General features: G+C 45.9%; 1 protein-coding gene across 5 annotated transcripts in view; it reads left to right on the plus strand.

Moving 5' to 3' along the window:
* The window catches only part of asic1b (acid-sensing (proton-gated) ion channel 1b), a 743,124-nt gene extending 727,851 nt beyond the window's left edge, over window positions 1–15,273 (plus strand). For all 5 annotated transcript variants that reach the window (XM_048523587.2, XM_059643391.1, XM_048523585.2 and 2 more), the window contains 2 exons: window positions 6,963–7,067; window positions 9,992–15,273. In XM_048523587.2, coding sequence (XP_048379544.1) covers window positions 6,963–7,067; window positions 9,992–10,096 — 210 coding nt within the window. In that variant the 3' untranslated portion in view covers window positions 10,097–15,273. The remainder of the gene's footprint in view (window positions 1–6,962; window positions 7,068–9,991) is intronic.
* Window positions 15,274–15,614: the final 341 nt, after the last annotated feature.

A 15,614-nucleotide genomic window follows, 5' to 3' on the forward strand; every position in this document is an offset into this window, starting at 1 on the left:
ATAAAGAATGTGTGTTATTCCTCAGAACTGCCACAAACAGCACAGCCGGGGTTGGGGGGGTGGGGGGCAGGGCAGGAACAAAACGTCATTGCAAAGAAGATGCTACTGAAATAGTTGTATCAAAAAAAAACTGCTTTGGCCGTAATTGAATTGCTGTCAGGAACTTAAAGCTGTTCATTGCCTTTGTCCCAGGTCATTCCCTGCTGTATTGCAACTCGTGATGAATCAACTCAATCTCATTCATTTCTGGCTAAATAAGAAGCATATATTGAGTCATGTCAAGTTGCTCAAGTCTCTTGTTCCTTCAATAAACAAAGCCAATTATGTGGAGAACAAGTGGTGTCTGGCAGCACAGTACAAGCTTGTAATATGCTCCAGGCCTTAATCGATGTTATAAACTGCAAGAAGCGTTATGTTGTTTTTCCAGCTATTTTGACATGTTGCAGCCTCGTGCTGACTTGCAAATGTTCCTGCCCTGTGGCATGGCTTTTGGGTGATCAGGACTGTGATTAGAATTGGCTGAATGACCCGCAGCAAATTGGGCAGAAGCTTGATGAAAACCCCAGAGAAACAGTGGGAAGGGTGGCCCTTTTTGCTGGTTTGCGATGCAGAGTGACACCAACAGCACAGGCTCAGTTCTCCCATTGGCTGAGGTTTCCATTGAAGGACTGTCTTCTCAACCTCTTCCCTGCCCCTGTTTTGAGGCGTGGTGACCCTCAGGTTAAACTCACCGCTGGTCATCTCTCTCTCAAGTGAAAGAGCAGCCCTGTGCTCCTCTGGGACTATGGTAACTTCACCTGCTTTTTAAAATGCAATCTTTTTAGCTCAAAACCGCACCCTCTTTAATACTTAAAACATGATCTGCTCTAATAAGTTTCCATCAGCAGTATGTGTGTCTGATATAGAAGAGTTTCCCAATTAAATGCTGTACTTTCATTACAAGTATTACTATTTAATGATTAGAGTAACATCTGATCAGATTCACTGCATTTCTTTGTGACTGAAGATTGATAATAAAAATTACTGTCCCGTTTACATGAATTCAGAAGAGTCTGGTTTGTAATAAGGCTGTAATACACAGAAGGGAGCAAAAGCTCATAACCCAGCGAGGGAAACATCTCCCAGGTCGGCCCAAGTTCCAGGACACTGGCTTGGTTCTGTTTTGATTGAGTGGGATTCTGGGATTTTTCAAAATGAGCATAAGCATTAGGGGCAGGCGTAGACCCTTCGGCCCTCGAGCGTGCTATGCTATTCATGAAGCTGTTGGCCGATCTCCTCCGCCAAGTCCACTTTCCTGGTCTATCGCCATAACAGTTTGGGATTGCATTGTGCAACTTCATTTTCCTCCAAATGGCCTTTGCAGGTCCTTTTTTTTTGAAGTTCAGGAAAGGGCCAGTGCAGAATAATGGCAAAATTGTACATTTGCTGCACAGCGTCAATAATTCCTGGGTCAGGTTCTGTAGATACTTAAATCCGATTGTGGAAAAGTGCTCCCATGTGATGAACACTGTTTCATCAGCTGCTGTCCCTGGGCTCCCGTCTCCTTGACGGATTCAAATAGTAAATGGAGAGCAACACTGGTAGAATGTCAAGAGGATGCCTGGTGTCCCAATAAATAACCTTTAAAAGGTGTCTGACATCTGGCCTAAGCTCATTATAGTGTCAATCCAGTTACCCAGCAGGGGTCACAACACACACATCCAAAGAAATAAATCCTGTCCTCTTCCAAAGCAGAACAATTCATCCTTCAGGGACCAGTCTGGCCTTTTAAGCTCACATCCATTAAATCTGTAGCTGTTGACCCATTTAAAAGGCTCTGCCATCACAATGCAGTGGTTTCTTTGACCTTTGCCTGAGGCATCATCAGTTCCCAAATCCTGTCAGAAGGTTTGCTCAAGTGCGTCACTGAAGCCAGCTCCCTGCCCTCTCGAGAGCTGAGTCTTCAACGCACTGAATAGACAATAAAGATTTTTCTTGTTGCTGCCTGACCAGTACCTGCTGAGAATAACAAGCACAATAGCAGTTCCAAGATAATAAAATGTGAGGCTGGATGAACACAGCAGGCCCAGCAGCGTCTCAGGAGCACAAAAGCTGACGTTTCGGGCCTAGACCCTTCATCAGAGAGGGGGATGGGGAGAGGGAACTGGAATAAATAGGGAGAGAGCGGGAGGCGGACCGAAGATGGAGAGAAAAGAAGATAGGTGGAGAGGAGAGTATAGGTGGGGAGGTAGGGAGGGGATAGGTCAGTCCAGGGAAGACGGACAGGTCAAGGAGGTGGGATGAGGTTAGTAGGTAGGAGATGGAGGTGCGGCTTGGGGTGGGAGGAAGGGATGGGTGAGAGGAAGAACAGGTTAGGGAGGCAGAGACAGGCGGGACTGGTTTTGGGATGCAGTGGGTGGAGGGGAAGAGCTGGGCTGGTTGTGTGGTGCAGTGGGGGGAGGGGACGAACTGGGCTGGTTTTGGGATGCAGTGGGGGAAGGGGAGATTTTGAAGCTGGTGAAGTCCACATTGATACCATTGGGCTGCAGGGTTCCCAAGCGGAAAATGAGTTGCTGTTCCTGCAACCTTCGGGTGGCATCATTGTAGCACTGCAGGAGGCCCATGATGGACATGTCATCTAAAGAATGGGAGGGGGAGTGGAAATGGTTTGCGACTGGCAGGTGCAGTTGTTTATTGCGAAACGAGCGGAGGTGTTCTGCAAAGCGGTCCCCAAGCCTCCGCTTGGTTTCCCCAATGTAGAGGAAGCCACACCGGGTACAATGGATGCAGTATACCACATTGGCAGATGTGCAGGTGAACCACTGCTTAATATGGAAAGTCATCTTGGGGCCTGGGATAGGGGTGAGGGAGGAGGTGTGGGGGCAAGTGTAGCATTTCCTGCAGTTGCAGGGGAAGGTGCCGGGTGTGGTGGGGTTGGAGGGCAGTGTGGAGCGAACAAGCGAGTCACGGAGAGAGTGGTCTTTCCGGAAAGCAGACAAGAGTAGGGATGGAAAAATGTCTTGGGTGGTGGGGTCGGATTGTAGATGGCGGAAGTGTCGGAGGATGATGCGTTGTATCCGGAGGTTGGTGGGGTGGTGTGTGAGAACGAGGGGGATCCTCTTTGGGCGGTTGTGGCGGGGGCGGGGTGTGAGGGATGTGTTGCGGGAAATGCGGGAGACGCGGTCAAGGGCGTTGTCGACCACTGTGGGGGGTAAGTTGTGGTCCTTGAAGAACTTGGACATCTGGGATGTGCGGGAGTGGAATGCCTCATCGTGGGAGCAGATGCGGCAGAGGCGGAGGAATTGGGAATAGGGGATGGAATTTTTGCAGGAGGGTGGGTGGGAGGAGGTGTATTCTAGGTAGCTGTGGGAGTCGGTGGGCTTGAAATGGACATCAGTTACAAGCTGGTTGCCTGAGATGGAGACTGAGAGGTCCAGGAAGGTGAGGGATGTGCTGGAGATGGCCCAGGTGAACTGAAGGTTGGGGTGGAAGGTGTTGGTGAAGTGGATGAACTGTTCGAGCTCCTCTGGGGAGCAAGAGGCGCCGCCAATACAGTCATCAATGTAACGGAGGAAGAGGTGGGGTTTGTGGCCTGTGTAGGTGCAGAAGAGGGACTGTTCCACGTAACCTACAAAGAGGCAGGCATAGTTGGGGCCCATGCGGGTGCCCATGGCCACCCGCTTTGTCTGTAGGAAGTGGGAGGAATCGAAAGAGAAGTTGTTGAGGGTGAGGACAAGTTCGGCTACGCGGATGAGGGTGTCGGTGGAGGGGGACTGGTCGGGCCTGCGGGACAGGAAGAAGCGGAGGGCCTTGAGGCCATCTGCATGCGAAATACAGGTGTATAGGGACTGGACGTCCATGGTGAAAATGGGGTGTTGGGGGCCAGGGAATTGGAAGTCCTGGAGGAGGTGGAGGGCGTAGGTGGTGTCACGGATGTAGGTAGGGAGTTCCTGGATCAAAGGGGAGAAAATGGAGTCCAGATAGGTGGAGATGAGTTCGGTGGGGCAGGAACAGGCTGAGACAATGGGTCGACCAGGGCAGGCAGGTTTGTGGATTTTGGGAAGGAGATAGAAATGGGCCGTGCGGGGTTGGGGAACAATGAGGTTGGAGGCTGTGGGTGGAAGGTCACCTGAGGTGATGAAGTCATGAATGGTGTTGGAGATGATGGTTTGGTGCTCGGGGGTGGGGTCATGATCGAGGGGGCGGTAGGAGGAGGTGTCAGAGAGTTGGCGTTTGGCCTCGGCGATGTAGAGGTCAGTGCGCCATACTACCACAGCACCACCCTTGTCTGCGGGTTTGATGGTGAGATTGAGATTGGAGCAGAGGGAGCAGAGGGCTGCCCATTCTGTGGGGGAGAGGTTGGAGTGGGTGAGAGGGTGGAGAGGTTGAGGCGGTTAATGTCTCGACGGCAGTTGGAGATGAAGAGGTCGAGGGAAGGTAGGAGGCCTGGGGGTGGTGTCCAGGAGGAGGACTTGTGTTGGAAGCGGGTGAAGGGGTCAGTGGAGGGAGGGTTAGGTTCCCAGTTGAAGAAGTAAGCGTGGAGGCAAAGGCGGCGGAAAAACTGCTCTATGTCCGACCGTGACTGGTATTCATTGATGTGTGGGTGGAGGGGACAAAGGTGAGCTCCTTGCTGAGGACTGACCGTTCGTCCTCAGTTAGTGGGAGGTCTGGGGGGGGATGGTGAAGATTCGGCAGGGCTCAGTGTGGCTGTCTACTCTGGGGTTGCTGGCTGTGTAGGTTGTGGGCGGAGCGATGAGGTTGTTGGCCGTGGGCGGGGTTCCGTCGACGTCGGCCGTGGGCGGGGTTCCGTCGGCCGTGGGCGGGGTTCTGTCGGCGTTGGCAATATCAGTTCCATCTGTCCTCAAAACAGAATGCCTCTTGCCATCGGGATCCATTGTGAGGTCAATAGGCATTCCTCCAGCTGAAACAGCATTAAATCAGACCATAACGGAGCACCACAGTGGGTGAGCCAAGCTGATAGGAAGCTTTCACCTTAATTTGGATAGAGTGCAGACATAGAAATGTTGGTGCGTTGAATCTGATCTGGAACACACTTTGGCTACAGATAAGGGAAGCAGGAGAGGGAGTGCAACCCAAACCTTGGGAAGTCGGGGTGTTAATAGAAAAATTAGCCTATCTTCCTGCAACAGGAAGAGGAGCAGTGTTATTCCTAACTTGTGCGGCAGCTCCCACTTCAGAGAAATTTTGAAAGGTCGCCCGGCTAGAGGCTGAAGGACACTTGCCCAGCTGCAAATAAGGGAGAGGCTGGTCTCGGGAGGTAGGGGAGGTTAGTTACTGCATTGTTCCCAGTTCACATGGGACTGATCAACCATGAGCCTGGGTCGTACCATTTCAAGTACATTACGCAACCATTGCTTATTAGCACACACAAACTATCATTGTGACTCTGTCTCAGGGTACCTATCTCATGAACCTATGCTAAAGCAGCGAATATATTTCTTGGCTGTAAAGTGATTTAGGATATCCTTAGGTTGTGAAAGGCTCGACGTAAATACAGGTCCCTTTTTTTGCTATTCAGCCTGTGATTGAGTGTGGACGTAAGGAGCTCAGGGTTGCACATGGTGCTGTGATGGGGTGAGACGTTGAGTTTGCTCCCTCATCTCCCCCTTTACACTGTCAGGTTTGGATGCAGGGCTCTACTGAGTTTCACTGGCCCAGTAGCACGTGCCATCCCTTTTTTGGCTTGAGGGTTGAAATTCCTGTGGGTGACACCAAAAAGGAAAGTAACAATGTCTATGTCATTGAAAGAGACACCTTGGAGGTTGGGGCAATATGTTGCATTGATTGGGGGTAGTTCCTATAATCAATAAATGAAGCAAGATGATCTGCTTCCTTCTCCTGTCCATGATGAGCAATGATTCAGCAATGAGTAAGATACAAAACCCGAGTAGGTGCTAGTTTGGAACTGCCATGAAAACTTTATCTCACATGGAGACACATTCGGTACTGCTTTCTGGCGGCAGCCAACATTCTTCTGGAACTAGAGCGCTCAGTTCCAGTGGAAGATCTGCCAGTGTTTCCTGTGTGGACCAACACAGCACGGCTTCAGGTCCCTGACATGGTAGTTCTCCAGCATATCTGCCAGACAGTGGTGCAAAGAGCTGATGATGAGTGAGTGAGCAAGTAAGTGTACAACAAGGCACACTCATACACTTGACAGAACAATCACACACACACAGACCCGCACAGGTAGAGAGAATGAGCTCACACAGCCAGGCAGACTAAGCGCACACACATAAACAAACACAAAACAGGCACGGAGAACAAGCACACACAGGCAGAGAACAAGTGCACACAGGCAGAGAGAACAAGCTCACATAGGCAGGCAGTCTACTCACATGCACACATACACAAAACAGGCGGAGAGAACAAGCACACACATGGGTGCATAGAACAAGTGCACACACACAAATGAACACAAAACAGACAGAAAGAACAAGCATGCTTGCGCATTGACAGAGCATGCAGACGGAACAAATCAATGCACATACACAGGCAGACAGAATGAGTGCAAAAACACAAAACGGGAAGTCCAAACAAGCACACCCACACATAGGCAGACAGAATAAGTGCGTGCACACACACACACACACACACAAATGCAAATCACGCAGGCAGCACAAGTGTGCACACACAGACAGGCAACACGAGTGCACACAGGCAGACAGAATAAGCGCGTGCATGCACACACACACCTACACAAAGGTAGGCAGGAAAAAGATCCCCACACACAGGTAAACAGAACAAGTGCAAACACACAAAGCGGCCAGACAGACAGGTGCACAAAGAATCTTAGTCCCATCATCTCTCTAGCATCACCAGTCATTTGAAGCAGTCAGTGACCACTGGGTGTTTCACCTGACAAAGGGGCAGCGCCGCGAAACCTTGTGTTTCAAAATAAACCTGTCGGACTATAACCTGGTGGCGTGTGACCTTTGACCTTGGATGTTTTATGTCGGCAGGTGTTGAAGTACAAGCTATGTGGCATGTTGAAATATGGAAAACAACAGAAGAGAAACAACAATGACAAGGGAGTAACACTCAGCCTGGATGACATCAAGCGCCATGCAAGTATTGCATCTTCATTTCTTAGTTTTAAGGCATTTTCTTCCCCTTTTCTGTTGTTGGAAATCTCCCGGTGTTTCCTGCAGTCTGTGGGTTAGTGTCGTGCTCCGAGATCACTCCCAGAGCCTCATGCAGACTGGACAGCCCACCCTAGCAAGTGGGCATTCTGTAAGTGTGTAGTAGAGGGAGTACAGCTGATGGGATTCCTCACAGATGGCATGATGCTACCAAGCCTGCCTCTCAGGGCAGCGCCAGAGCAAAGTAACAAGTACCAGCGCGGTCTCCAATGTGCACTTTCTCATTGTGAAGAAACACAGATTTATGCTTCAAGTTTCAAATTACAAACTACTTTCAGACCGAACCAGCAAATTAAACACTTGGCCTCTCCGAAGCTCGATTGATCTGAATTCCTAATATTGCAAGATGCCCTTGAGAGGAGGGCCAGAAATTCTCAGATATGCATGCCATGCATGGGCAAATAATGCACCAACCTACAATCTACCACTTTTTTTCATCCACAGCTATGGGGGATGTGCCAGGAATGTCCCATCATTGCATACCAGCTCGGCTGCTAGCACTTGCTACTCTGTTAAACCCTAACGCCTCCAGATAATCAGCAAGGCAAAATGCATTAGTATACTAATGATTTAGTAATAAAGTAATTAAAATCCCACTCAGCATCTCAGAAGTTAAATGCTTTGAAGCACTGGTAATGAAATAAAAGCATCCGCCTGACAGCCCTGTCACAATAAAGTCAGAATCTATTTCATTAGAAAGTTGGATACCTGCTTATTTAAACACAGTACATGAACGTGTAAGGAGCATCATTCGGAATCATGAACTGCATTTGTCATCAGCCAATTGCTTTGTACATCAGTGTGAGCCAGGTTATTTTTGCTTGTTATGCCACTGTACTATTTCTGATCAGCTGCTACAGGGACACTTTTACATTGCAGGGCTGTGGGCACTATCTACTCAAGTTATCAATGTAGCTGATCCTCAGGGAACCAAAGACATTGAAAGAAACTGAATAATTTCTTGCAATTTAACAGTACGGAAGGAGGCCATTTGGCTCATTTGCAGTCATTCTCTTTCAAAGGCCCGTCAATTTTGTGTAGCCCTGGCGTTTCTCTCTCCCCTTCAAGTATTTATCCAATTGCTTTTTAAGACCATAAGACTGTAAGAAATAGGAACAGGAGGAGGCCATTCGGCCCCTCAAGCCTGTTCTGCCATTCTACAGGCTGATCCGACAATCATTATATCCTCTTGCCTGCATTTTTCCCATAACCCTTGATGCCCCCAACTATCTCTCTCAGCCTTAAATATACACAAGGACTCTGCCCTCACTGCTGTCTGTGACAAGGAGTTCCAAAGACACTCAATGCTGTGAGACCGGAATTTCCTCCACATTGGTGCCCCTTCATTCTGAGACTGTGCCCTCTGGTCCTAAACTCTCCCATGTGGTGAAACATCCTCTCAACATTTATCCTGTCAAGCCCCTTAAGAATTCTGTATGTTTCAATGAGATCACCTCTCATTGTAGAGCAGAGTCCCAACCTGTTTAGCCTTTGCTGATATGACAGTCCCTCCATACCTGGGAATGCTGTAGTGAACAAACTCTGGACTACCTGCAATGAAAAGATACTTTCCTTCAGTATTGAACCTGCTTCCAGCCAAAGCATTCCAGACCACAACAACTTGCAGCATTACAAAATATTCCTCTGATCTTATCTCCACTGCGTTGTTTTTAAACTTATTACCCTACAATTGTCGGCCTCTTTGCAAGGGAAAACTCTCCTGCAAGGCTGCATCTCTGTGTTATCAGCAGAGCCCAGCAGCCCTATAGAGATTGGTGCTTGACAAGCAGCATAAACAATGAAGGTAGGAGCATAGAGGTTATTCTGCTGGAATACTGTTCTCACTCAGGACCCCTGTTGAAATACAGCTGCAAGCTGATGAGAGAAGAGCCTCATCTGGCTGCTGACTGTGAAGGTCCTGCAAGAATGTATTGGAGCTGTCTCCATCCAAATCTCGGAGCTGTAGATGACCAGCAATTGCCTGTAAATTGACCACTGCACTCAGAGGGACCTCAATATTGGCTTGTATGGAAAACTAAAATATCATTGTGGGGTTGTGAGGAAGCGTAGACTTTGCTGTTCTGTGGCTCTGGCTGAGACACATTATTGACGCTCAGCCAAGGGAACCTTGCTTTTGAGTTGTCTGCGCGACACCTCCTGCTGGGTATCCAAGCTGGGAGTTCTCTCTTGCACAGCCTTACATCCATTACATTGACAAACTGAACATTGTTTCCTGAGTTTTGCTGAGAAAGCGACATGCTTCAAAGCTTTTCAGCCTGTGCTCATCAGGACAGATTTGCAAGAATATCAAATTGCAAAAGGATTCTTGCGTCAGTCCTGATAAATGCAAGATAAAAAGCTTCGACTGTCTCTTTTACAGCAAAGCTCAAATTCTGTACTACCAAGAGAACGTTATTTCTCTTTAAACTACTTAATTTTTATTTTGAAGAAGACTACAGCTGCTAATCAAAACTCAGAGGAGTGACTTCAATTTAATGAAGCCAACTTATTTCTACCATTTCTATGTTAACATCCCCATGCTATATTTTATAATTTGCTAGAAAAGGTGCATCGATACCTGTGCAGAATTTTGCACTCTGTTGTCTCTGTGTCCCATTCTAGTTTTTGTCATTAAGGCCCGTCTCCCAGGGACGTACCTTCCACTCTTTCTCAAGGGAGACCACCTTTATCCCATTTCATCTCATCTCCGTGGAACACCAAGTGTTCCCGTGAGGCCATCCAGCTCCCGCTGAAATGAGTCCCCAAGGTCCTGAGATGTTGCCTTAGGGACTGTGGATGTTGCTCATCTTTAACTGCCAGTGTGGGGAATTTGCTTCCTTTTTCCACAGAACCCATGTGAGAGCCTAAGGGGCCACCCAGCGGGGATGACGTACCCAGCAAACATTCTACCTCACCACCCGCCTCGTAGCACCTTTGAAGACTTCACATGCTGATGGCCGAAGCTGACGACTGGCAACCACGACGATACGCACTTATCTCACGGTTCAACGCGCGGAAAGGAGACTGGACTGTCCACGGAGATTGGAGCTGTCTAATTCTGAACTACCAAAGTCATTGAACAAACCTTCTGGAGACACACTCAAAAAAAAAACAACCCGACTACACGTTTGAAACAAAATGGCAGTTTTGGGGATGACTGTTCCGTGGACTCCACTCATTCTTACACTAACTTTGCGAAAAGAAAACCAACTTTTTTCTCTCATCTAGAGTCATATTCCAGTTTTGTAAAAGGAATTTTTTATTCACTGATTATTGTAGATGCTTCTGTAGGCCGCTCATATCATCTTATGTGATCACGTTCTTAAGGTAAAACAGAAATTAGAACACATTTCACGTCATCTCAAGTAAAACCTGTTGCTACTGCAATTCATTTCCTATTGCTGACAGAATTTGTTGATGAACGACATATTTACACTCACTATCTCTTTATTTCCATTGCCGGACGGTCACTTTACACTATAGTTTGCTCAGAGTTGGAATGAGAAAGGGCGCCGAATGAGGGAGTAGTGTAGGCTTGATTGAGAGATAAACACTGCCTCGTTTATTTGTCAAATCTCAGCTGAAATGAGGCAGGATGATGAGAAGTTTGTCTTGGGTGCCAGTACATGGAAGGCCAGTACAAATTAGTCACCACTGAGAACAGAAATCAGGCAGACTGTAAAACAGGCAGGCGATTCACCCATTTTATACTGTCTCCCAAGATGAATTTCTCTTTTTCTAAAGATAAAATGGAAACACCTATCAAGTCCAGCACACTTAATGAGGGTGTTGTGGGGTTGTGAGAGGGAGGGGTGGACATTGTCCAGGAAAATAGATTCTAGCCATTTGACAGAAACTCACAACATGAGGTTGTTCCTGTGCGAAAAACTGTGTGTAATATGTAACACTGTACAAAAGGAAAAGAGTTGAGCTTATCTTTGGTTGTGTGTTTGTTGTAGAGCCATTGTAGCTGAAATTATAACTTATGCTGCCATTGAACCATAGTTAGAAGTGTGAGAAGGAAAAGGATATCTACTCCTGGTTTCAGTATTCCTGGAAGTGGACTCTGCATAATTTTTTTAAATTTAAGTGTGAAAACAAAGAAAAAAGCTCTCATGTTTACCCCCCAATCAAATGGCCTTTATTAAAGAAGAGCTGCATCCTACTGCCCCAAAATACAAACATAAATATAAGCAGAAAATGCCATGAAAAGAACCACTTCATCTCTGAATGACAGCAAACATAGATTGAGGTGGCATTTCAGTACCTCGGAGAGCTCATATATATCAGCCTCTCTGCTCAAAATCTACAATCAATTACATTTGCCAATGCTACACTTTGGTAGATAATGCATCACCTGGAGTCTCATTAAGAAGGCTAGGTGAAGGCCAGAGACCCATAGTACAGGTTACCGCCCAGGCTTTGTAACTTTTTCAAGGATGAAGTATTAACTGATTCCAAATTTGGATTTGAAAAGCCTGCAGTTTGTAAAAGGAAGCAAAGACATCTTTCAGGGTTAAGAGACCAAAGGAGGTGATTCAAGTTCAGGGATAGATCAGCAATGATCTGATTGAATGGTGGAATAGGCTCTTTCTGTTCCTAGTTTTTCACAGCAGGGAGAGAAAAGATCTAGCACTTGTAGAACCCTTGAAATGTCCAAGAAATGTAATCTGACCCCATAGCATTCCGGTTTTACTTTTGTCCTATGGTGTTGATGGAGGTGATGTGATTTTCTAGTTCATGCCTGTGGTACTGAGTTTTTTGGTTTCAAGATAGACACAAAAGACCATCATCCTAGGGCAATATATGACTAGGGGGCATACCTCACCTGCTCTGTGCAGCTATGATTCTCAACAGATTCTCTTGAGTATCCTGCTCAGCTCTGGTATGTCGACTGAACTGAGACTGTGTGCACTCCCTTTGTTTTATTTTTTTATTTGAAGTGATCCCTCCTGCCTTATAATGATTTGATATTGGGCCAATGTTAATTTCAGCAATTGATTTCAGCGATGGCCTCCATGAAACCATTGTTGATTGTTGTAAAAGTCCATATTGTTCTCTAATGCCCTGAAAGGAAGGAAATCTGCCATCCTTTCCTGGTCTGGCCTCTTTGAGACTGTGGGTGAGTGATTAGGGGTGAGCAACAAATGCAGGCCTTGCTGGTGATGCCCATATCTCATGAAATAAGATATTGTTCTCTTGCTGAGGGGAGGGAGCGGGGGTGTCTGCTTCCCATTTGGGAGCTACATCAAGGCAGGATTGAAATGAGACATTCACAGGTGGGTGACTGAATTGCAGGCCTGCACTCATCCATTGGCTGAGATTGTAGCGCTGGTTTGGATTATGGGCACAGACAAAAAGCCTGGCGAATTGTAGAGCTTGAGAGCGATTTGAGCACTTTTGTGTCAAACATAATTTCAAGGGAGAAAATTGCACCATGTTCAGACTTTAGTGTATGGTGACCACCGATGTAAGTAGAACAAAGACTATGCTATGAATTATCATTTCTTTTGTTGATTTGTGTACGTGCACAAGATTCTTTGCTGCTGAATTATACTCTTAAGCAACTATGCGTTGTACAAGATGAAAGGTCTGATGTTTAGAAGATTTCCACAGGATAATGTAATATATTTTGAATTTATCTTAAGGAAACTATGTATTCAATACCATGCCGATTTCAAGGAGTAACAGATTGATGACTGGAATCATCAATGGACTAACACCCTTATTCAAATTGCAACAGTGATCATTCACATTAAGTAATGTAAATCCAATGCTAAATATTATGTTCATCGGTGTTTTAAATGACTGCCAGCCCAGAGCCAGAGGAGAGTTAATCAGCTGCTGATTATTGACAGTTGAGAGTCCCTACACTTGCAGAGATATCATTTCACAGGTGACATGAGACTGTGTGTCGGCTGACACACCAGTTACTGACAACTGGACAAAGGGACCAAAAATAAATGAACCACCATGGCTATAAACCCAACAGTTCATATGAGATACAGACACTACCTTACCTGCTACACTTCAAGAACAAGTCGAGCACGCAACCATTCCCAGAACATCTCCTGCCACCAGAAATGGCCTTTTTCCTATACCACTTGACTGATTCACAAAGGGAAGGGGAAAACGGGAAGAAATTTGAATTCGTTAATTCAGCCAAGAATCGGTGCCACTTTGGTGCAAATTAGGCATCGTTGCCCAGATTACAGTTGCATTGTCTTCTCTCCCTTGTAGCTTGCAGAATTCTTTGTGAAGTGATCTCAGGTCATCTCATGACTGGTCTGACTGTGATTACAGAGTATAGTGGACATGACTTTGTACTGAATGTAAACTTGTGTGTTAAATTGCCATCAGACTGTTAACCTCACGATTGGAGGTTCGGGGGAATAGATTTTGTGGACTAGAGGTGCCAGTTTGTTTCTCTGCTGAGATTTTATACCTTTGACAGAATAGAGTAGAGTAAGCCTTACTTGCTGGTTTGAATTCATGAGAGAATACACCACTGATGCTGAATGTCAATGAAAACCTTTCACTGCTACTGACATTCTTCATGAAAAACATTGAGTGTTCAGACCTTCCCTTCCTGCACACCCTCAAAAGAAAAGGCAATTGCCCATCACTCTTCCTGAGAGCAAAGTGGAATTTTTTTTGTGTGTGTGTTTGTGTGATGGACTGCCTGCTGAAGATTACATCAAGTTATTCTGCTTCAGCAGGCAGAATGATTCTCAATTAAATGGCTACAGTTGGCAAGGTAACAATTGGAATAAACAGATTAATCGTTGTTCGTTTAAGCGCTTCTGAGTGTTTTGAGTCCAGATTAATATCTGCTCCCTAGACCTTAATTACTGGGTATCTCTTTAAAAAGTGTTCTCTGTTTACCAGGAAAGATTGAAATTATAACTCCCACCGATTCTGCTGCTAATGCTCTCTGTGCTGATGACAGTAAATTCACAGTTGTGAGGGGCAGAGCAAAACAAAAACAACTCTTAAGACAGATTTGCTCATGACTCCAATATCATAACCTGTGAACCTAAACGGCAATGCAGCGAACAGCAACTTGCATTTGAGTAGCACCTTAATGTGTTGGAAAGGCCTGAGATCCTTCTCCTGTAACTACCTGTGAAACTACGCAGCTGTGCAGCATCTGAGTGACAATCCACAGGAAAGGTCTGACAGTCCTTTAAAATGTATCTTTTTAAAGATTAAAGACAAAAGAGTGATACCTAGGGAGTGAAATGAAGCCAAACCGACAGTGTCAAACCTGTGCAATTCATATGTATAAGTTCTGCCAAGTAACATCAGATACAGTACATTGACTTGCATCTTATTCATTTAGCTTAATGTGTTGTTATGTATAGTAATCATTAGATGCTCGTAATATTACAAAGCTATTGTACCATTCCTTGTTACTGACTTCAGACTGCCTTTAATTGTATGAGGAACAAAAGAAAACATTTAGCCTTTAACATGGGATATATATGTACTATGTACACGTTTTATTCAGATAAAGCACAAGGGTATAGAATGGTAGTATTTGACTGGTGTTTGCTATTTTATCATTGTAAACATGATTGTTACTTGGAAACAGCAATGAGTAGTTTCTAAGGATGAAACCCAATTGTCTCTTCTTGACTTTAGATGCCATGCTGTGACATTTTAACAAGTCTGAAGAGGAAGTTTGGTTTCCATTTTGATTTTCTACAAACACTAATTATCAAAAAAAAATGAACAGGATTTTGTGGTAGACTTAGAACGCTAGGTTGAAGACCGAGCCGACGGATTCTTATCATCACCGGTCTTCAGATCTTCACCTAAACCCAGACAATGACTGTTCAAAGGAGGCAGTAGTGACCCATCAGAACAAAAGCATTTCATCAAAGGCAGTGTGGCATTTCCATCAACTTGATCCAGGATGGACTTGCAGAAGTGAAAGCGTGGACTTCCAGGGCACATGTTGGGAAGGCTCACTAGTATCCCACAAAGTTACGTGTCAGTTTCAAATGCAGAGCAGTCAATGCCATTGGAGCTTTCAAATCAGAGATCATAGCTTCTTGTGAGAAAACAAAATTTTAAAGTATGTTATACCTGTCATCAAAGATGCCCTTCTTATATGATAATAAATATATATGCCATTGTAACTGTGATGTCTGTGTGTGTGTGAATGTGTGTGTCTGTGCACATGTGATCATTATTGGACAGTCTGTTGACTGGTGTCACTTCTTTCATTCATTGAGCAAGCGACCGCTGTAGCACAGATGGCTGACTCTCTGGATACTTATGCCACGTGCTGAAACCATGGGCAGAATTTGACCCAGCCCCTGGTGACGGACAACATGGTGGCAGGGCCCACTCAAACGTGCCAGTCTGCCAGCAACAGGCAATCGTCCATGCGATCCCATCTGGAGGCCGGGAGGGGCCAACACAAGAAGCTCTCCTGCTCATGAGCCAATGATCCCTCAGCCCATC

The sequence above is a fragment of the Stegostoma tigrinum genome, chromosome X (genome assembly GCF_030684315.1).
Source record: "Stegostoma tigrinum isolate sSteTig4 chromosome X, sSteTig4.hap1, whole genome shotgun sequence".
Taxonomy (NCBI): Eukaryota; Metazoa; Chordata; class Chondrichthyes; order Orectolobiformes; family Stegostomatidae; genus Stegostoma; species Stegostoma tigrinum.